General features: G+C 39.7%; 1 protein-coding gene across 31 annotated transcripts in view; it reads right to left on the reverse strand.

Moving 5' to 3' along the window:
- Positions 1 to 23,742, reverse strand: part of LOC105228281 (uncharacterized) — a 253,501-nt gene that overhangs the window by 123,888 nt on the left and 105,871 nt on the right. For 30 of the 31 annotated variants that reach the window (XR_007421177.1, XR_007421176.1, XM_049446038.1 and 27 more), the window contains one exon: positions 23,003 to 23,159. Coding sequence is in view for 10 of the 31 variants with exons in the window: in XM_049446038.1 (XP_049301995.1) it covers positions 23,003 to 23,159 (157 nt within the window). In the remaining 21 variants the exon portion in view is untranslated. Of the gene's footprint in view, positions 1 to 23,002; positions 23,160 to 23,238; positions 23,298 to 23,742 lie in introns of all 31 variants that reach the window. The other variant, XM_049446040.1, reaches the window with a different exon arrangement.

Here is a 23,742-nt window from a genome sequence, read left to right on the forward strand (position 1 = left end):
AAAATTAAGAAAGAAACAAGTGTAGAATTCATTAAGCTAGAATCCACTGTTTCTAATTGTTTGTCGGTTCTATCGACACTTAATATCCCCACAGACAGCTGGGACCCAATTCTGGTAAATAGTTGCACCGCCGCATTACCAGAAAAGTCGTTACTTCTATGGGAGCAATCGCTCTCATCACGAAGAAAGTGCCCAACGTGGCAACAAATGAAAGATTTTCTCACCACCCAATATGAAATTGCGGAAAGGTTAGAAGAAAAAATAATCAAAACTAGGAAAATTAAACACGACCAAAATAGAAGCTTAAATAGACCCCAAGCTAGAAGCAAAAACAAATCAAACATAATTTTTAACAAAATACAATCGTTCACATCTGAACAAAGAATACATACGTCATGCGAACTATGCACAAGAGGACACAAGCCAAAATCTTGCGAAAAGTTTAAAAAACTTAATATAAACGAAAGGAACAACTTTGTCAGATCAAAAAGACTCTGTACAAACTGCTTGTCCCATACACATAATCTTAAAAATTGCAAAAGCAAATTTAACTGCTTATATTGTCATAAAAGACATCATACAATGCTTCATTACAGCAGATATCCAATCTCTCTCCAAAGAAGCGCATTTACAAAATCAACCACGGGTTCAATTGCAAAAGCAAATCACGAAAGCCAAAATACTAAAAATTGCCAAGAGACACCATGCTGCTCAAAGGCACAAAAAGTTCAAACGCTGCACAGCGAAACACAAAGTGGACTAGTTACCGAACTAGTTACAACCCTACCAACTCAAGTTGAGTACAATACAAATAAATACCTTAATTCACAATTAAAGAAATTTCGAAATATAGGGAAACTTCCTCCTATATTAAAAGCACATACAACTTTTCGGCCCCGCAGGATGGCTTTGGCCAATAATGAAAACAAAAAATCTGAACAGATCCTAGAGCGGTGGCGGCCTACTAAACGCCAAATTAGTACATACATAAAAACATAAAATAAAAATATATAATAAACACAGGTGTATCAAAAGTCGAAAAATCGACATTTTTTCGTAAATTTTCAAAATAAATAAAATCTTCAACAAAATTAAGGTTCAACGAGTACCATACTCTCAATGCGTTAAAGTGATGCACCTACACTTACAAAAGCAAAGGTCGCTCTTATCGTAGCTATGTGGAATCAGCTATACAAAGCTTCAAATTAAATATAAAAAATTATCTACTCCACGAATCGAAGCCGTTCTCTATTCACGGCCACTTTCTCGCAAGATTCCTCTATTGTCACAATCCTAACCCCAGGGCTAAGGAGTACCCATTCTGGCCATATCTGAGCCAGACGTGGAGTTACTATACTTCATAAGCCGATCGTAAATTAAATATCATAAAAATATTGCAATAGTTGCCAATAATACAGAAAAATCAAGTAATAAATGATTAGCATAATAATTATCAAAGAAACAACCGCTTTATATAATAACTACGAAAAGCAGTTACAAACTCGTAAATGCGCATCATATAGTTTCATATCGTTTGAACGTAAAAACAAATATATACATACATATGTTTAAAACCAAAGCCATTTTCAGCATTTATTCTGAGCCCTCGGGTACTCTACTAGCAGTGCACCGATATACATTCCATCGCATATACATATGTACGTACACAACACTAGGCAAAATATTCGCCTAGGGGGCCCAGGATGTTTAAATGAGTTAAGCATCCGCCTACTTTACCCGAAAAAACTGGCGCACCCTAATACGACCACGCAATTTACCACAGCTGATGACACCACAACAGAACACCAACACATCTCACTACAGCTGTACATCAACCCACTCATCAAAAGGGATAGAAAAAAAAGGGAAAGCGGACACAATTCGACTCTCATAATTCGAGCATTCTCCATACACGCATCGCCGATACGCATTCGTGTTGGATATTCGCTTCTACACTGCGCCGTGTCGACAACTTTAAACACAAATCGATCTCCACAAGCCGCACGCGCAATTCGTTCTAAACTTTCATTATACACATATTCGCTGACACTGCGCTCCGTCGTCATCACCCGGTCCAATTCGCTACCACTGCGCCGCGTCAACATCTTGTGCCTCTAACGCGATCCGTCTTCTCGATCACCAGCATCGGCAAATCCTTCTCGGAAGTGAAGTCTCATCGCCTATCCCGTCGAGATTTACAATAACGAACGTTGTAAAATATAAATTTATGCAAAAAATAAATATTAAATTATTGTACATTTTAACCCGTGTGTTTTTATTAAACAATCGTTAAAGTGGTTAGAACTTTTCTGTGCATATTTGGGCAGCAAGTTAATCATAATGAAAGCCTATTTCTCTATCGATTCGGTGGGTATTAATCCTGTTCTCAAACCGCTTAATAATAATGGAGAAAACAGTTTTGTATGATGCTAGTGTTAAGAAATGGGAAACGGGCCTCTTGTGGAAATATGACCACATTGACTTGCCCGACTCCTATCGAATGGCATATAATCGTCTCCAATGTCTGGAAAAGAAGATAGAAAAGAGCCCCGATCTGAAGCAATATCTTGTTGGGAAGTTAAATGACTATCTCGAAAAGGGTTACATAAGAAAACTAAATGCCGAGGAAATATCGAAAGGAGGCAAATCTTGGTTTATTCCAATATTCACAATTGAGAACGTTAACAAAAATAAATTGAGAATCGTGTGGGATGCAGCAGCTAAGGTGAATGGCACCAGTCTGAACGACGTATTATTGAAAGGACCCGATCTTCTAAGATCGTTGGTAGGTGTCCTATTGAGATTTCGTGAACGACCAGTGGCCATCTGTGGAGATATTCGTGAAATGTTTCACCAAATTAGGGTGAGAGCGGAAGATCAGGTAGCACAGCAGTTCCTGTGGCGAAACGGCGATAGTAGCAGACATCTCGATGTATTCGCTATGACCGTTATGACGTTTGGGGCATCGTGTTCCCCATCTTTGGCAAACTACATAAAAGATAAGAACGCTCTACGTTTCCAGAAGACACTACCAAATGCTGTGGCAACAATTGTCGAAAATACGTTTGTGGACGATTGGTTGCATAGTATGGATGATGAGGAAGAAATGATTCGACTAGCTACTGACGTCCGCTTTATCCATTGTGAAGGCGGGTTCGAGATGCGAAACTGGTTGTCGAATTCTAAACGAGTTCTGCAAGCACTCTCAAGTAAGCATGAACCCGCGAATAAATGCTTCATAGAGCCAGGATCAGAACTTCAAAAGGTTCTTGGTATGTGGTGGTTAACAACCAGTGACGAACTAACCTTTGTTCACAGGTTCAAACCGGATATCTTCAATGAATCCACTTTTCCAACGAAACGACAAATGCTTCGAGTAATGATGACTATATTCGACCCTTTGGGTCTGTTGGGGTTTATTGTAATTAAAGCTAGGGATATTACAAGATGTGTGGCGATCGGGCGTAACTTGGGATGAGCCTGTACATGATAAAGAACGTTCCGCTTGGTGGCAGTGGCTGCGAAAGCTACGCTGTATTGATAAAATCCGTATTCCAAGGTGCTACACTTTCGCAAATCGCAGCAGCGATAACCAACTTCATATCTTCGTTGATGCTAGCATATCAGCATATGCTGCTGTGGCCTTTCTTCGTTCAAGTATGGGCGACAAAGTTCATTGCTGTCTCGTTGCCTCCAAGACACGAGTTGCTCCGTTGAAGCCACCCTCAGTGCCGAGACTTGAGTTGATGGCAGCCATCTTAGGACTTCGTCTAGTTAAGTTCATAAGAAAGCAACTCTCCATACAAATTAACCGCCTGATCTTCTGGTGCGATTCGAAGGATGTCCTATATTGGATTAGGTCTGACGCCAGAAAATTCAACCAGTTTGTAGCTGTGCGAATTGGCGAAATTCTAGAGGATTCACAAATCAACGAGTGGCGGTGGGTACCAACGAAGGATAACGTAGCTGACGATGGTACAAAATGATACAATAATATGGAATTTAACTGCTCTGGGAGATGGTTTACTGGCCCTGAATTCCTAAGTCTATCAGAAACTCTCTGGTCAACATCCGAATTCAAAGAGCCACAAGCCGTAGCAGAAACTATACAGCACGTAACAATTGATTCTTCGAAAGATATTGGTGATACGCAACCAGATCCTACAAGGTTTAGTAAGTGGGAAAAATTGCGCGCTGTACAGATGTGTGTTCTTCGTTTTCTCCGTTTGACTATGAAGAACACCGCTAGAAATCCAGTTACTCAAACAATTATTTCCGATAGCACCTGTACAAGTGCCGAAGAAGCAAGAGGAGTGACAACAGATCTCAAACAACCGATTATACTTCCCCGTAACAATATTGTTACTCATTTGGTCACAGATTTCTATCATAGAAAGTTCCATCACCACCACAACGAGATAGTGGTAAATGAGATGCGCCAGCGATTCTGCATTAATGGTCTACGATACGAGTATGTCAACAATGTCGTAATCGGAGAGCCACACCGAATCCACCAGAAATGGGAAAGTTACCACCAGAGCGTCTCGCGTCATTCACTTATCCTTTCGCTTATACAGGAGTGGATTATTTCGGACCCTTCGACGTGACGATTGGCAGAAGGCATGAGAAGCGTTGGGGAGTTGTTTTTACCTGCATGACTATACGTGCCGTACATATTGAGATTTCTTCATCGCTATCTACTGACTCATTCCTCCTTGTTCTGAAATTGTTTATATCACGACGAGGAGTTCCTCGTCGAATCTTCTCTGACAACGGCACTAATTTCAGAGGCGTTAGTCGCATTCTAGCAGATGAAATCGAGAAAATATCATCTGGCACACTAATAGAAAAATACCCCGAAATTGAGTGGACTTTCATACCACCAGCATCACCACATATGGGCGGAGTGTGGGAGCGCATGGTACGATCTATAAAGTCAGTATTGATGGACATATTACCAAAAGAAGGTCTACGAGAGGAAGTACTGAGAGCAACTTTAGCCGACGTCGAAAATATTATTAACATGCGCCCTCTTACCTACGTTCCACTGGAATCATACGATAGCGAAGCATTAACGCCAAACCATTTCCTTCTGGGAAATTCAAGTGGCATAAGAGAGAAGGGTGATTGCGATGTTACCAATCCGTCGCTGCTAAATAAGAAATTTCGCACATCTGGTGAGTTGGCTGATCGATTCTGGAAGCGATGGATTCGCGAGTACTTGCCAGGCCTGACAAGACGGGCAAAATGGTTCGAAAAAACCCCAGAACCCATCGCTCCCAAAGACGTCGTAATAATTGTTGATGAAAACATGAAAAGGAACACTTGGACAAAGGGAATAGTTATGGATGTCATAAAGGGCAGCGACGGACAAATAAGAAGCGCCGTAATCAAAACTTCCAACGGCTTAATAACACGGCCAGTAGTGAAACTTGCGCGCCTAGATCTGAAAGTGAACCCCACGTCAGAGCATGGAGATCACGGAGGGGGGAATGTTAGCGCGCAACAACCCTAATTTTAAAAAATGTTTAAACTTAAAGAATGTACATTAAAATACAACTCTAAGGATTTATTGAATTTTGATTGTACATTAAAATGCAACCATGTAGATGTATGTCCCGCTATTTGTCTGTGCTAGCTCAACTGCGGCTTACCCTTTTGCGTTGGCTCATTCTCTTTTGATTCGCTGGCGGAGTGGTACATACACCTACAAGGAACACAATTATTTTAGCGAAGTATTGAACGGTCGAAATATTGAATTAAAATAAAATACAAATCGGCTTAAAATAAGTGTTTTACTTTGCCACCCGCCAACACAATATATACAATATAATGGTCATAAGTATCTTTTTTTCATATATGCAGATATGCGTATGTACGTATAAAAGCCCACAACTTGAGAAAAGTTTTCCCAATTGTAACTAAAATGAATTTTTACAACTGACATCACCACCATTAACTGATCTATCAGATGTACAGTGGTGTGAACAAAACAGGAACAACCATAAGGTGTTGTGAAGTTTTAAAATATGCTGTTTTCTTATTAAATAAAATTGTTTCTAGATACAAGTATAACATATATATTTTCCTAACAGTGCTTAGAATTTCCAGCATCCTAAGGTAAATTGAAACAGATATTAATGCGAATCTCTAAAACATGCAAATTATGTTTACCTCTTTTTGTTCACACAACTGTACAATTCCGATATTAATTAAACTTCCGCTCTTAAATTTGCCGCAACCACTCTGCGATGAACATTAAGTTATGGAGGAATGTAATTGATTTTTTTCTCAACTTTTCGCAACTTGTTATGCCCTTCTCTCCGTAAACTGATATTCTCCTCATCTAGCCCCCGTGCGCACTTTGCTAACTTTGCGGGCTAAAAATGTGCCCATCCCTGTTGTAGAGAATATCTATACAAATATGGGCATGGACAATTGGTCCTTCTGCAGCAGCAGCGACGAAAATGCATTACATATCTTCTTTTCCTGCTCAAAATATGAAAAGGAAAGACTTGAAATAGAGTATGTGAAAAACGACCGAGTGACACCGGTGAATATAGTGCTTTACATGATCGAATCAAAGATGATCTGGGACAGAATGAGAGCATGGCCAGCTATAGCTATGCAAGAGCTAAGGAAGAAAGAGTGGCAACGCAGCGAAAACAGAAGAATTAATCGGACTTAGAGCGAAAATGCGTAAATAAAGTGCCGAATGGCTAATATTGGTCCCACGATGTAATGCCTACCGACAGTTCGGTGGGCCAAATACAAGCAATGACCACGGAGTTCAAGGTTTAGTACGTAGGCGTGTAAGTCCTGCTTGGGAGTGCGGCCAATACGAATCGTGCATATCGGCCGGATAAATGAAGATATTGTTACAAAAAGTAGTATTAAGTTGTATTTGTATTGCTATATGCATCCCTTATTATGAACAATAGCTGTAGGTATATGGAATAGCATTTGTCTTGTTGTAGACATCTGGCGCCGCGGCTGTCTGCTTGTCGAAACAATAGACATCTGGCGCCGCACTGTCTGCTTGTCTACTTCAACAATTGCGAGTCTGGCGCCGCGACTGTCTGCTTGCGTCTGGCGCCGTATAGCCGTATGTTCTGGTAATTTCCAGACGCGATATTCTAGAAGGACACGTCGGCATCAGCGAGAAGTGCGTGGCTATATAAGCCGTGGCAGCGCCAACGTAATCAATCAGTGCTAAGAGTAAACTGCTATAGTGTAGACGAGTTGTGAAATAAAGAATTGTTGAATTAAATTAAACAGTGTTGATTTTATTTGTCAATCCAGAGATACGAACCTAACAAAGTGAACTAGCAAGCAGTAAATTCGTAACAATTGGTGTCAGAAGTGGGATTGTCAAATAATCCAAATTCAAGATGGTTAAATTCGGAGAATTGAGAATTCAGCAATTAAAAAAGGAACTGGAGGAGCGTAAATTGCCGATAAGCGGGCAAAAGGCGGATCTGCAGGCCCGATTACGTGAAGCAATGGAAGCGGATGGAATTAATGTCGACGAATTCGAATTTGATGGCCCAGAAACTTCTACAAAGGTAGAAGAAAAAGTAGAAGAACAACGAACATCATCAAGCGTAGACACGAACATGCTGTTAGTGGCTATTAAGCAAATAGCAGAAAATGCAGTGCAAACAGAAAATCGTCTGGCACAGCAAATAGCAGAAAATGTAGTGCAAACAGAAAATCGTCTGGCACAGCAAATAACGCAAATGGCTGAAAATACATCACAGTTAGAGTCTCGCCTTACACAGCAGATTACGGAAAATACTACACAACTACAAAAACAAGTGCAAGAGAAATTTTCAAAATTTGAAGACGAATTAAGCACTTTACAAAATGACGAAGAATATTTAAAATCAGAAGTTCTTCAATTAAGTAATCGTGTGCGAGAACTGCAACTACATGGCCCTGCACCATCAACAAATAATCAAAGATTGAAGGCACCCACATTCGATGGAAGTATTCCATTTCAAATTTTCAAACTTCAGTTTGAAAAGACAGCAATGGCCAATAACTGGAATGCAGCGGACAAAGTGGCGTCCTTGTTTGTATCATTGAAAGGACCTGCGGCAGAAATCCTTCAGACTATTCCAGACTGTGAACGGGACAACTATGAGGCATTGATGAATGCGATAGAAAGACGATATGGTAGTGAGCACCGGAAACAAATATACCAGATCGAACTGCAAAATAGGGGTCAGAAGATGAACGAGTCATTGCAAGAGTTCGCAACTGAAATCGAACGACTCGCTCATTTGGCAAATGCAGATGCACCTGTGGATTACATTGAGAGGGTAAAAATTCAATGTTTCATAAATGGAATTCGTGATGTGGACACCAAACGCGCCACATATGCATTGCCAAAAAGAACGTTTGCTGAAACGGTTTCGCACGCCCTCACACAGGAAACAGCTTCCCTACTAAGTAAACCAGCACACAAAGTACAAAGGTTTGAAATGGAACAACCGGCGCTGATGGAAGAAATATTGAAGACTCTGAAGACAATTGCTTCACCGCGAGTAAATACAACAGGAAGATGTTTCAACTGTGGAAAAGCGGGTCACTTTGCCCGAAATTGCAATATAAAAGTAAACCCATCAAAACGGAAACAACCAACAGATAACGAGGACGGAGCATCCACATCTCACAAGTCGTTAAACTAAAACGGAACAGTTCAAAGGGGCGTGAGCTGGTTCCTACAACTATTTGCCCCGCCATCTCGATATCACAAATAGGTCGCCATGACAACAATCTTACTATCAACGGCATCGTAAATGGACGACTGTCAACGCTTACTTTGGATACTGGTGCCACACATTCAATTATCCGACCGGATGTGGTAAGAGGAACGGTTGAACCATTAGTCGGTTGCAAGCTTCGAACGGCCACCGGGGAGGAAGCAGCTGTCGCGGGAAAAGTGTTTTGCAAAGTGATGATTGGTACCCTGGAAGTTAATCACACCTTCATCGTAGCAGAAATCACGGATGAAATTATAATGGGAGTAGATTTCATGATTGATCACGGGGTTACTTTGGATTTAAACAAGCAAATGCTGCTTTGCCAGAACATGGAGATGCCTATAAACACCGGATATGTGACCAACGTTGAAAGTAAGAGGGTGATTGTTGATGATAATCAGAGTATTCTACCAAAATCTGAGGCGATTGTATGGGCCAAAGTGAATGGAGGAGGTGGGACTGAAGAGTTGTGGATTGTGGAACCAACAAAAATAGATACACCCATATTGGTAGGAAGAGCGCTTGTGAAAACTAGTGAAGACGCCACCATTCCGGTCAGAGTGGTGAATGAATTCAACACGCCTATAAGTCTGAAGAAAGGAGCAGTAATTGGACAGTGCCAGAATATAAGTGCAATAGCACGATGCGAACGGTCACAACAGAAACCTACTATTGAGCCACAGCAGATAAGTCCTACACTCCTAAATAATTTGCTGAACGAACTGCATGGAAATGAAAAATTAAAAGCAGAAAAACTATTAGAAAAATACGCATCCATATTTGCAAACGAAGGAAACACAGGAAGAACCGGCATTGTCAAACATCGCATAAATACTGGAGACGCTAAACCAATCCGACAAGCTCCGCGTAGGGTTCCACTAGCAAAACGTGAGGATGCTAACAAAATTATTGAAGACATGCACAAAAACGGTGTAATCGAACCTTCAATAAGTCCATGGAGCTCACCTATCGTCTTAGTTAAAAAGAAAGATGGTAGCACCCGTTTCTGCGTAGATTATAGGAAGTTGAATGATGTCACAAAGAAAGACAGTTATGCTCTACCAAGAATCGACGATACATTAGACACCTTGTCTGGAGTGAAATGGTTTTCTACATTAGATCTACAAAGTGGATATTGGCAAGTCGAGATTGATGAATGTGACCGTGAAAAGACCGCTTTCAGTATGGGCGACGGGTTATGGGAATTCTCTGTGATGCCATTTGGGTTATGTAATGCGCCTGAAACGATCGAGCGACTGATGGAACATGTGTTAAAAGGACTCAACTGGAAGACATGTTTGGTGTATCTTGATGACATTATCATCATGGGAAAAAGTTTTGATGATCATCTGAAAAATCTAGAGGAAGTCTTTCAGCGAATAGCATCAGCCGGATTACGCTTGAATCCCAAAAAGTGTTCATTATGGAAGAAGCAGGTCACATATCTCGGACATAAAGTGTCAACTGAGGGAATTCACACCGAGGAAGGAAAAATAAAAGCAGTGAAAGATTGGCCTCGACCCACCAACATTCATGAACTCCGCAGCTTCCTCGGCTTATGCACGTATTACCGCCGTTTCGTACCTGGATTTGCGAACGTGGCTAGAAGTTTACATGATTTAACAAAGAAGAATCGCCCGTTTGTATGGCAGTTGGAACAAGAAAAAGCGTTTGAGCAGCTTAAGGAACTACTTTGTACGGCGCCGATGTTGGCTTATCCAATACCTGGAAAGAAATTCATCCTGGATACAGATGCGAGCGCTTATGGAATTGGAGGTGTCCTGTCTCAGCTCATCGACGGACAAGAAAGAGTAATTGGGTATTACAGCAGAGTGCTCGGGAAACCAGAGAAAAACTACTGTGTGACGCGAAAAGAACTACTAGCTGTGGTGGAATGTGTAAAACATTTCCACAAGTATTTGTATGGACAACGATTCTTGCTGAGGACTGATCATGCAGCATTAAAATGGTTATTACAGTTTAAGAATCCGGAAGGCCAAATTGCACGATGGATCGAAAGATTACAGAATTACGACTTCGAAACAGAACACCGAAAGGGGATTCACCACAAAAATGCAGATGCATTATCACGTCGCCCTTGTCCACTGGAATGTAAACATTGCTCCAAATCAGAGGGAAAATAAGGTATAATCGACATGCGATTACTGAATATAGAACCTGAAGATGATTGGACTCCTCACCGCATCAGAATCAATCAGCTGGAGGACCCTGATCTTGCAAAGCTGGTAATGGCCAAAGAAACTGGGGTACGACCACCAAAGGAACAAATAAGTAGCGAGAGTCCAACTGCAAAAGCATATTGGGCCCAATGGAACAGCATAAACCTCGTTAATGGATACCTTCATCGTACCTGGGAAAGCGAAGATGGCAAACATTCTCGTCTGCTGATCATAGTACCGAAGTCCATGATCCCGAAAGTATTGAAAGAATATCACAATGGACCTAGTGGAGGGCACCTTGGGATTACAAAAACTATAGAGAAGATTAAACAACGGTTCTACTGGATCGGTTGTCGAGATTCCATAGCAGAATGGATAAGTAATTGCGTAGAGTGCATGGCAGCTAAAGGTCCTAAAGCCAAAAGTCGCGGTAGGCTACAACAGTACAACGTGGGATCACCATTTGAACGAGTCGCAATGGATATTGCAGGTCCGTTCCCAACCAGTACGGCCGGAAACAAATATCTACTGGTTGTCATGGACTATTTCAGTAAATGGCCAGAAGTATATGCCTTACCAAACCAGGAAGCGAAGACAGTAGCCGAAGCGTTTGTAGAAAATTGGATAACAAGGTTCGGAGTGCCCGTCGAATTACACTCAGATCAAGGCAGGAATTTCGAATCTTCCATTTTCCAAGAAGTCTGTACATTATTGGGCATCCACAAGACACGGACAACAGCGTTACATCCACAATCAGATGGAATGGTGGAGAGATTCAACCGAACGCTCGAAGAACATCTGCGGAAAATCGTTGATAAAGATCAACGGAATTGGGACAAGTGCATCCAGATGTTCCTGCTGGCGTATCGTTCAGCAAAGCACGAGACAACTGGTTACACGCCAGCAAAGATTATTTTCGGATCTGATCTGCGACTCCCTGCTGATCTTAAGTTTGGAACGAATCCTACAGCTGTAAGAAATGATGGAGATTATTGTTCTGCCTTAAAGGAAGAAATGAATGAATTGCATCTAATGGTAAGACAGCACACGCATCTGATGAGCAATAAGATGAAGGACCGGTTCGATCAAGCAAGGAAATTCAAGCAGTTTTGAAGAAGGTATCTGGTCCTGTTGTACAATCCACTTCGAAAGAAAGGCTTGTCCCCGAAACTGCAGACAGCCTGGGAAGCCCTATATGAGTGATGAAACGACTTAATGACGTGGTATACCGCATACAAAGAAATGGAAATGTAAAATTCAGTAGTACATTTGGAGAAGGGCTCGCCCCATTTGGTTCAAGAGGATTTGTGCCTAATCGGGACGATTAGGCTTTAGTGGAGGGCAGTGTTACAAAAAGTAGTATTAAGTTGTAACGAAGCTTTTTACTGCCCATGCTTCTTACAAGTACTATAGGGTGATTTTTTAAGAGCTTGATAACTTTTTAAAAAAAAAAAACGCATAAAATTTGCAAAATCTCATCGGTTCTTTATTTGAAACGTTAGATTGGTTCATGACATTTACTTTTTGAAGATAATTTCATTTAAATGTTGACCGCGGCTGCGTCTTAGGTGGTCCATTCGGAAAGTCCAATTTTGGGCACTTTTTCGAGTCTGGCGCCGCGACTGTCTTCGGCGTCTGGCGCCGTATAGCCGTATGTTCTGGTAATTTCCAGACGCGATATTCTAGAAGGACACGTCGGCATCAGCGAGAAGTGCGTGGCTATATAAGCCGTGGCAGCGCCAACGTAATCAATCAGTGCTAAGAGTAAACTGCTATAGTGTAGACGAGTTGTGAAATAAAGAATTGTTGAATTAAATTAAACAGTGTTGATTTTATTTGTCAATCCAGAGATACGAACCTAACAAAGGAAACTAGCAAGCAGTAAATTCGTAACAATATCTTTATCGTTTTTTATATCCCCTCTGAAAAAAACGACATGACTGCACGACAGTGAAATGCAAATGGCGTCGTGAAGCCTGCTACATGAACATTTATAAAATGGCAGCTACATATAATGGGGGCCATCCATAAATTACGTCACAACTTGAAGGGGGGGGAGGGTATCATTCAGAAGTGACATTGTGTGACAAGCGGCAGGGGGGGGGGGTCAAAAGCTTTGTGACATCACATTTCAAAATTTGTGATGTACAAACGTGAAATTTATAGGTAAACAAAAAATATTAAACATTTATAAACACAATCTTTGTTTTTAATACTTAAGTTGTAACGAAGCTTTTTACTGCCCATGCTTCTTACAAGTACTATAACTTGTTGAGGTATACTCACCGTGCCCAGGGTTCGTTACAATAAATTTGTAAACATTGGGGCTCTTCTGCGAATCATACTTTATTTTATTTTATATTATAATTTTAATCAAAGTTACAAAATTGTCTCCCGCGTTATAGTTTGAGCTTTACAACATTTTAAATATGACATTTGAAGCAAGTTAGTCATTGAAAAATTTCCAGTCGTTGCTGAATGTGTTGCACCAACTGTTACTGGACTGGATATTGAACAGGCTATGACGTGGAAAAATAATGCTACTTGGTATGCTAATCATGTGCGTGAGTCACAATATTTTTTACAAATAGTTAAATGTGAAACTATTGCATGTTGCGGTGTAAGACGTTGTAGTCTTTGGAAATTATTAAAAGAAGGATTTTTACCACCACCTGTGTTAATTAAACAGACATCAGAAGGTTATGGAGTCACAGGGAGTGAAGACAACGACGCTAAGTTTGTCCCATTATTACAATAGATATTATTAAATCTCCAAGCATCATCCCATCTGAAACAGGTTCCATATGATAGTTATTACCCTGGTGTCGAGTCATACTTGTTTAAAAGATCGTGTAGTATATGTGGCCTATATTTTTCTTCATATTAAGCCACCAATCAACACAAACAATGACATAAAAAACAAGAGCTGTTACCTATCGCGAAAATTCGAACTCAAAGAATCGCGGCTAGACGTGCCCGAGAGATTCTCTGTTTAATGAATGATGACGATGCTTTATGAATGGAAGAAGACGATGTTGATACGAAAGATGTTCCTGACATCCAAATTCAGAACGAAAATGAAGTGCCTGATTTACCAGTAATAAATGATATAAAGGAGTGGGTCAAAAGTCCATGGACACAAGATGATTAAGTTTTGTATTTTTAATTAGCATAATTCAGTATTTATTATTTCTTGACTAGTCATTCGGTGTGTCTGTACTTTAATATTTAACTAAATGTTGATTTTATTAAAGATTATTCAATAAATATAAGAATAAAGAGAATAACCTGTTTTTTTTTTGATAAGTCCATAAAATTGGAAAATGTGTGACGTCACGAAAGGGGGAGGGCTAGTTCAAAATGTGACAACTTGTGACAAGGACGGGGGGAGGGGTTAAAAAGTCCTTAAATTCGTGTGACGTAATTTATGGATGGCCCCATAGTCGGCATGTACACAAAACAAGATATTGCAATTAACTTTCAGTTAGGCACGTTGAAAAGGTCAGATTATTTACAATTATGAGGAAAACGAGTGCTGCCACATCTTAAACACCAAATACGAGGTGTGTTCAAAAAGTATCGCGAATCGTAACTGACAGTTTTCTTCGATTGCAGGGGCGTGGTGCATCATGAGTTCTTGTCACAGGGAAGAATGGTCAATAAGGAATATTACAGAAACGCCCGGATTTGTGGAAGAACAAAAATTGGATTTTGCACCACGATAACGCCCCTGCTCACACATCGTTGTTTGTGCGCGACTTTTTGGCCAAAAACAACACACTAATGATGCCGCAGCCATCGTATTCCCAGATCTGGCCCCCTGTGACTTTTTCTTGTTCCTTAAACTGAAGAGGCCCATGAAAGGACGACGTTACGCTTCTCTTGACGAGGTAAAGACGCCATCGAAGGAGGAGCTGAAGAAAACAAAAAAAATTATTTTTTGAAGTGCTTCGTAGATTGGAAAAACCGTTGGCACAAGTGTATAATATCTCATGGGGATTACTTTGAAGTTTGTTTAAACTATATTTATTTTTAATTTTTTAGTTTGATGTGAAGAACCCTAAATTTGTTAAAATATGAACTATGACATGTATAGGGTGGGCCATATATTTTTCAAAGGTTTAACATTTATTTAAAAGGTTGTTTTATGGTCCTTTGCGCGTTGGCCACGGCGAATATCGCATTCGATGGAACGATGAGCTGTACGAGATATACGACGACATTGACTTAGTTCAGCGAATTAAAAGACAGCGGCTACGCTGCCTAGGTCATGTTGTCCGAATGGACGAAAACACTCCAGCTCTGAAAGTATTCGACGCTGTACCCGCCGGGGGAAGCAGAGGAAGAGGAAGACCTCCACTCCGTTGGAAGGACCGAGTGGAGAAGGACTTGGCTTCGCTTGGAATATCCAATTGGCGCCACGTAGCGAAAAGAAGAAACGACTGGCGCGCGGTTGTTAACTCGGCTATAATCGCGTAAGCGGTGTCTACGCGAATTAAGAAGAAGATTACTTTGAAGGGGACAAAATAGATATTCATGAATAAATAAATAGTTTTTGAAAAAACACAAAATTCGCGATACTTTTTTAACACACCTCGTATGAAGGATTTTCAACTATTTTTCTTTGTTTGTACTTTTGCGTGATTCTTTTTTCTATTAACTATAATAAAAAATACTTTCCAATATTTTTCAAGCTATAATTGGCGTGTGAACACTTTTTTTCTTATACTTACATATGTATATGCATAATATGTGACTTATATTTAATATACACAAATAAGTAAAACTCTATGATAATATTATAAACTTTATATCATATCGAGGTGACCGAAGTACTTTCGCGTAGTACTCATTTTTGCATTGACGGCCTTCGCCTTTAAAAAAATAACCCTGGTCGATCCAATACTCAGGGTGACTGAAGTACTTTTGCATACTTAAAAATCTAAGTATTTTATTATGTAATATTATTATTTAATATTACTAAGTTGTTTATTAAATTTAAGTAAAAAAAATATCCATATGCATGGAGATTGTTTATACTCATTTTAATTTGAAATATAATTTATACAAGTAGAAGCTTGTTTTTATTAGAAATAAGATTGAGAAATTTCAGCGAATTGTTTATATTTGCTTATTATCATATGGCAGCGCTCCATTTCCTCATAATTGGTAGCACATAAATTATGATGATGATGAACTTTGAAGTCGACTATCTCGTAAACTAAGCGTTTGCGGTACCTATAACCCCATATATTTTTTAATCAGGAGGACTTTCTCTTTCCAACGGTACCTTCAGATCGCGGCACATCTGCTAAAACAGACAGTTTTTGAAAAAAAAAATCATTGATGTCCCTTTAAGTGAGTAATACTCCCTTCGGAAAGCACTTGGACCCACAGACATAACAGGCAAGGCTGCAATAAGTTAATGTAAAGGACAACCATTTATCCAGATATCACAATTGTTTCACATGGGCAAATATACCTGGCATATACTTTGTTAGAAACCAGAGGAAAATCACCAAATATAATCGCAGGCGACTTCAATGCGTGGTTGACTGCTTGGGCGTCTGATACTTGAATTCCTCGGCCAAACGAATCTTACGATCCTGAATAGTGGAACGCAAAATACTTTTCAAAAGGAAAATAAAGGTTCCATAATCGATCTCATGTTTGCCAACAACGCTTTTAGCAGGCATATTAAGTGGGCGGGGACGGACATATATCTATGAAGTTTCAAATGCAGGAGGGACGGAACGGCAGTAGGAGCACATGCCAAAAAAGAAGAGATTTTGATGCCGAACTTTTTGAGATGGTCTGGAGTTCAGCAAATATGCAAGGCGAAGACGCACACAGCTGTTCACAGCTTGTGAGGCAATCATGCGTAGGACAGTACACCATAACAACCGGAAGTCAGCATATCGGAGGAATGAAGAAATAGCTGAGCTCAGAAAGCTCTGCAATTCAGCTAGACGCCGCCTAAATTATGGAAATTCTAATCAACGTGTAGAAAATGAAAGTAGTATCAGAAAGGTATTTAAAAGTCAGAAGAAGCTTCTGAAGTCAGCCATTGGCCGTAGTAAAAAGAAGTGTTTTGAAAAACTCTGTGAGGAAGTAAATGAAGGGCGCTGGGGAACAGAATAGAAAATCTGTATGTCAAAATTCAAAAATAAGACACAACAACTCAAATGCGCGTCCTTCATGAGAAATGTCGTCGAAACTTTGTTTCCAAAACACTACATTATTTCTTTTTCTAAGCCTCGAACCGAAGTCGTAGAGCCACCACTGCTAGTTAGTGAAGAAGAAAGATTGGTTATAGCCGGAAAAATTAAAAACAATAAAGCGCCTAGATTCGACGTCATACCAAACAGAGCCTTAAATTGGCAAAGTATATGAAAGCATAGTAAGAAACCGCTTGGAGTTAGCAATGCGGAAAGCCGGCGGATTCTCAGAAGGACAGTACGGCTTTATGAATAAGAGGTTCACCATTGGCGCACTATACCATGACGTTGGCACTGCGAAATGCACAGTAAGTGGCAAGCGATGGAAAGGCGGAACAAAAAAAATATTGTGCGCTGATCACCCTGGATGCGAAGAATGCCTTCAACTCTGCAAAGTGGGCAAAGATAATCAAGGCTCTGTATAACATACGTGCTCCTCAATATCTTATGGAAATTGTTATGAGTTATTTTGAAAACATCTGACTATTATTCGGATGAAGGCACCAAGAGCTACTCTATTTCGAGTGGAGTACCGCAACGCTCGGTACTAGGCCGCTTCTAAGGAACATAATGTATGTATGATGGGGTGTTAAGGAAATACCAACCGTAAGCTATTAAATTAGTTGCATTCGCAGACGACCTTGTTGTGGTAGCAATGCATAAACGGTCTGCGCCAATGGTTCTTCTCAATGAGTTTAGAACTGGCTGATCAGAAGACAGTCTTGCTCATAAGTGCACGAAAAGTGGAGGAAAGTACTCGTATATCTCTCACCATAGGGGATTGCGAGATTCATTCATAGCCACACCTAAAATATCCGGAATTAATAGTCGATTCATAGCTCAAATTTAAAGATCACGTAGAATACACTTCAGGTAAAGCAAATGAAATCCTGAATGCCTTATCAAGAATGATGGCAAATAAAGGATGCATGCGACACCATAAAACACCATAAAAAATTGATAGTAAAAATATTTTTGGTTTTTTTTTTTAATAAAATTCAAAAAACTGCCCAAAATTTGATTTCTAGAGTAGAATACCCCCTTAAAGTCAACCACAGGATCGGAATCCGAGCAATTTTATTGTACATATACTATTTATGACTCATACACTGACCGAAACCAAATCGAAATTATATCGCTCATTTGCTGCAAGACCGGCATAATTCAAAAAACGTGATTTTTGAGTTAATGCTACAGAATTGTTCGTTATATCATACTTCATGTTGAGTGAAAAATTCATATGAATACCTCTTATATGCTCCGCTTGAGAAGAGGTGTAAGGTTGGAGTCACCATGTAAGGTTGTAGTAAGTTGAAAACTTTAAACGCGTTTTCTGGTGAATCGATTTTTTTGACTTATGCCGGTCTTGCAGCAAATGAGCGATATGTAGTATATGACAGAGAGGGGAGATATCCTGTTTTGAGCCACGCCCACTTTTTCAATTTATTTCTCACAAGTGCCCCTTGTTACTGCGATCACTTTTGCCAAATTACATTTTTATATCTTAATTTAATGCTTAGTTTTGGCACTTTATATGTATTAGGTTAATGGTCCGATGACGCCCATCTACGAAAGAACCAGCATACCAAGCTTCGCTTAGTTTTAGGTGATATGAACAACCGTTAGTTGAACAAAACGATAATATTCTGTAGCAGCAGGTTGCAAGAGTATAAAAATTCCAATATTATACGGCGATGTTAAAGAATAGACCAATTTTTATAACGTGTGCCTAGATATGGTACATTATAACATGCAGCTACCAAGCGCAGAATAAATGCTGTGTCTTCGTCACTGATCAAAAGGCGAAGCTGCGCTATTAATACAGCACATACAAGTTTCGTCGAAAAAGTATGCAGCTGAATGGAGTCTACTTAAGCAAAGGTATAACAATCAACGAAATCTGTTTACAACGTAGTGGGACAGAATAATGTATTAACAAATTATAAATAGTGACAATGCTGAAAGCGTGAGGCAATTATTATTTTAGATACTATAAAGGAGTGTCTTAACGCTATAGAGTCACTATTAATAAGCATTGAATAAGTTAATCCATTTATTGTCTTTTAATTGTCCGGAAGTTAGACAAAGAAGGGTTGAAATTATATGAACAAACAGTTAAAAAGACGCGAGAAATTCAACAGTTATCAGACATCAGAGAATTTTTGGACCAACAATATCAAACATTGAAGTAGTGGCTGGTAATAGAACATCTTAATACTCGTAGAAATCGTAAACAACATATATTCTAGGTCAATAACACCTTGAATAATACAAAACAGCCAATCAGCAGATGTGTGCCAATTGTAAAGTTATAGGTCAATGATTCAAAAGCATACCCATTGATGATAGTCGTAAATATGTAAAGAATAACAAAGTTTGCTACAGTGTCCAAATCATATTTGGGGAGAAATTTACAACATGTCGAATCCGAAGACTACAAAAACGCTATGTCTACAACAAATAGCTCAAAAGCAGTTATTCTAGCTACAGCTCAAATAAGAGGAAGAACAGCAGGTGGGGAATATTGCAACGGGCAATCATGATGATGAAAGATCACAGCTGATAAATTTTTTGCCAAACATGAATCAAAAATTGTTGTTGTTTGCTGTACTCATAGATTTACTTATAATTTACCCGAAGTTTCAAGATTCAAACAATCGTCGCAACGCAATGAACTGACATGTTACCGTTTACTCGATCGTGATTGCCGAAGAACAGATTGTTCGTGTTGCATCAAATCTGTTGACGCGGGTCATACTCGTTGCAGCTCTCTGTTGCATTTATCTATCAAACACCCGGATTTTAACTCGTCTCGTAATCGTGAACTTTATATACTATATAGGTATATATGTATATATCCCTATATCTATCGCGATTAGTTGTATGTAAACATATTATACTCTAGGGGTATTCAGACCGAACTTGTTAATCTGGTAGTTCGTTAGTTGATACTTTGTTAAAACGCTTAAGAGGCCATCTATAAATTACTAAATTATTTTGTCCATTTCACCTCCTTCAAAGTAATCCCTTCCCGCTGCAATACACTTATGCCAACAAATTTTCCAGTCATCATAGCACTCGGAGAAATCCTTTGTCGTGATGCCCTTCAACTTTTCAATTTTCTGAATATGTGATGGTTATTTTTAAGAAATTGGTAAAATTTTAGTTTGAATGAAAATTCGAAAATTTCTATGTTGAATGAATAGAAAACTAAACAAAGCGACCCCTTAGAATCAAATTTCAGCGCCTGGCCTGAAGGAGGATTTGTTTAGTCAATCACTAACATTTGAGGGGGTAAGAGTTGAAAAAAAATCCAAATTTGTTTTGAAGCACCCTAATGTATATTCAGAATGATGAGACGAGTTAAAACCCGCGTGACTGTATGTCTGCCCGCCCATCCTTCCACTGTAACTGAAGTAAAAATTGAGATACTTACTTGGTAAGCGCGTTGTTTAAAAAAGTACGAGTTCGTAGATAGGTGTAATCGGAGCACAAAACGCCATTAACCGAAAACATGTAACATAACTGACATAGATCGCTGTAGCTAGGGGCACCTGTGTGCAAAAAATTAAAAAAAAGACATGAGTCCGCCCTCTAATAAAATGCATGTAATCATCTCCTAAGTCACTAAAGCTAAAATCCGCCCAACACAAATATTATAATAACTCCTACGTACAGTGTAACATAAAATTAGGCGAAAGCTTGACCTAGCCCCATATAACTAATATCAGGATTTTCGAATAATAAAATGCATGTAATCATCTCCTAAGTCACTAAAGCTAAAATCCGCCCAACACAAATATTATAATAACTCCTACGTACAGTGTAACATAAAATTAGGCGAAAGCTTGACCTAGCCCCATATAACTAATATCAGGATTTTCGAATAACCGGCTGACTTTACTCCATATGATAGGTGATTGCATGTAAGGTACTTTAATGAAACCCCGGAAATATCTTTTTAGTATGTGGCAACAATAATATTTAATAGATAAAATCGGGCAGATACTACCCTAACTCCCATATACTACATATGTATGTCGATTAGCGTATAAGTTATATAACTAATATAAATTATAAGGAAGGAGTCATGTGTAGAAGTTCACGCAATTGAGGAAAGTTTCATTGACTTGGCAGAAACGATTATTTTACATTTGGCTCCGGTCCGGTAACATCCCCTCTAAAGGGTTGTGTGCTGGGTTTGGGACGCGCCAAGTAAAAAAGTCTCCAATGTAAAAGCATAAACAGCCTCGGATGAGAGACTCCAGTTCTGATGACGATCATGGCAAACGCATGAATGGTAGCGATTTGCATACACCTGGAATGCTCGTTCCCTTAAATGGGAGGGTGCCGCTGCCCAGCAGGTTGATGTCCCCGTTAGAGTGAATGCTGACATCACCGCCGTCCAAGAAATGCATTTACTACAGTGGCTATATAAAGGAGCGCAAATTCGGTGTGAGATTTGTATTGAGAGAAAGACTCTGCCGCCGAGTACTGTCATTCACCTTTGTGGATGAATGTCCAGCCACAATCCGCATCAAAGTGAAGTTCTTCAACTTATCGCTGATTTGCGCCTACGCCCCGATGGAAGAGAAGGACGATGTGACCAAAGATGCCTTCTATGAGCACTTGGAGCGCAACTATATATACGACATATCAATCGTGCTTAGCGACTTTAACTCCAGGGTAGGCAAGGGGAGTTTGACACAACAGTCGGTAAATTCAGCCTCCACGAGGAAACATCCCCAAATGGGTTGAAGCTGTAGTACTGAATTCCAGCAGAAGAAAATACATCAAGCTACCTGGCTGTCTTCGAATAGAATAGCCATCAACCAGATCGATCATGTTGTGATAGATGGAAGACACGTCTCCTTTGCAGTGTTCTAGACGTGCGTACACTCCGAGGTCCTAACATCGACTCGAACCACTATCTTGTTGCAGCAAAGATTCACACGCGCCTCTCTGCCGCAAAAAACGCATGTCAACAAACACAAGAAAGCTTCGTTTCGAGAAGCTACAATCACAATAGACTGCCGAGCGAAGAACTGATAAGCTCTTTGCCAACTTTGACAACAAACTGATTGGACCTTATCAGTGTGGCTTTAGACCTGGAAAATCAACAACTGACCAGATATTCATCATGTGCTAAACTTTGGAAAAGACCTGTGAAAAGAGAATCGACACTCACCACCTCTTTGTCGATTTCAAAGCTGCTTTTAACTTCATGAAAAGAAGCTACCTTTATGCCGCGATGTCTGAATTTGGTATCCCCGCAAAACTAAACAGTCGTCGCACTCGCGACTAGGCTCCTACAACACTGATTACAGTCATAACATCGAAGTTGTAGATAATTTCGTCTATCTTGGAACCAGTATTAACAGCAACAACAATGTCAGTCTCCAAATCCAACATAGAATAACTCTTGCCAACAGGTGCTACTTTAGACGGAGAAGGCAATTGAGAAGTCTTCTCTCGACGAACAAAAACCAAACTCTATGAGTCACTCATTATTTCTGTCCTACTACATGGTGCAGAGGCATGGACTATCACAACATCTGATGAGTCGACGTTACGAGTTTTCGAGTGAAAGATTGTATGAGATATACGACGACATTGACCATAACTCAGCGAATTAAGAGAAAGCGATTGCGCTGCCGAAATCATGTCATACGTAGGGACGAAAACACTCCAGCTCTGAAAGTATTCGACGCAATACCCGCCGGGGGAAGCAGAAAAAGAGGAAGACAGCAAAATAAAATAGAACGTAATTATTTTTTATGCTAACCGAAGAATTGAAGTCGAAAGTGACCAATCAAATATTTATTTTTATTCTTACTGATAATTCCACATAGAACGAGTGAATTCGTTGTCCGTCAAAGAGAAAATGGCTTCAATATCACCATTGTGTAAACGTTCTGGAGATCGCTCCAAATTCCATCTAGTTATACGAGCAAATCCGTGCTGCGGACCAAATGACCAGGGTCCAAATTGAGCTGAAATTGAAATAAATAGAAATATGAAATAAGTTTTGTCAATTATAATAATATTTATGAAAATATTTAGCACATAAACCTTTCTTTTTCCTATGTTTTCCCTTGATCCAATTCCTTGACATAGTGAATTTTAATTTGCTTTTGTTATGATTAAAAACAGAAAGAAAAGTAAACCAGAATGCAAATTTTTTAATGTTTATTTTAGTGTTCTAAAATATTTAAAATATATCACATTTAAAAGGGTGTAAGTATAGTCCAGATATTCACCATGCGCCAAATTTTTAAAAAGACCCGTGAAAGGAGAATCGACACACACCACCTTTTCGTTGATTTCAAAGCAGCTTTCGACAACACGAAAAGGAGTTGCCTTTATTTCGCTGTGTCTGAATTTGGTATCCCCGCAAAATTAATACGGCTGTGTAAACTAACGTTTTCCGATACCAAAATCTCCGTCGTGACCAGGAAGGACCTTTTCGGGCCTTTCGATACCAAAGGAGATTTCAGACAAGGCGACTCCCTTTCGTGTGACTTCTTCAACCTAATTCTGAAGAAAATAATTCGAGCTGTAGAATTAAACAGAGAA

This window comes from Bactrocera dorsalis, chromosome 1, assembly GCF_023373825.1.
Source record: "Bactrocera dorsalis isolate Fly_Bdor chromosome 1, ASM2337382v1, whole genome shotgun sequence".
Lineage (NCBI taxonomy): Eukaryota > Metazoa > Arthropoda > Insecta > Diptera > Tephritidae > Bactrocera > Bactrocera dorsalis.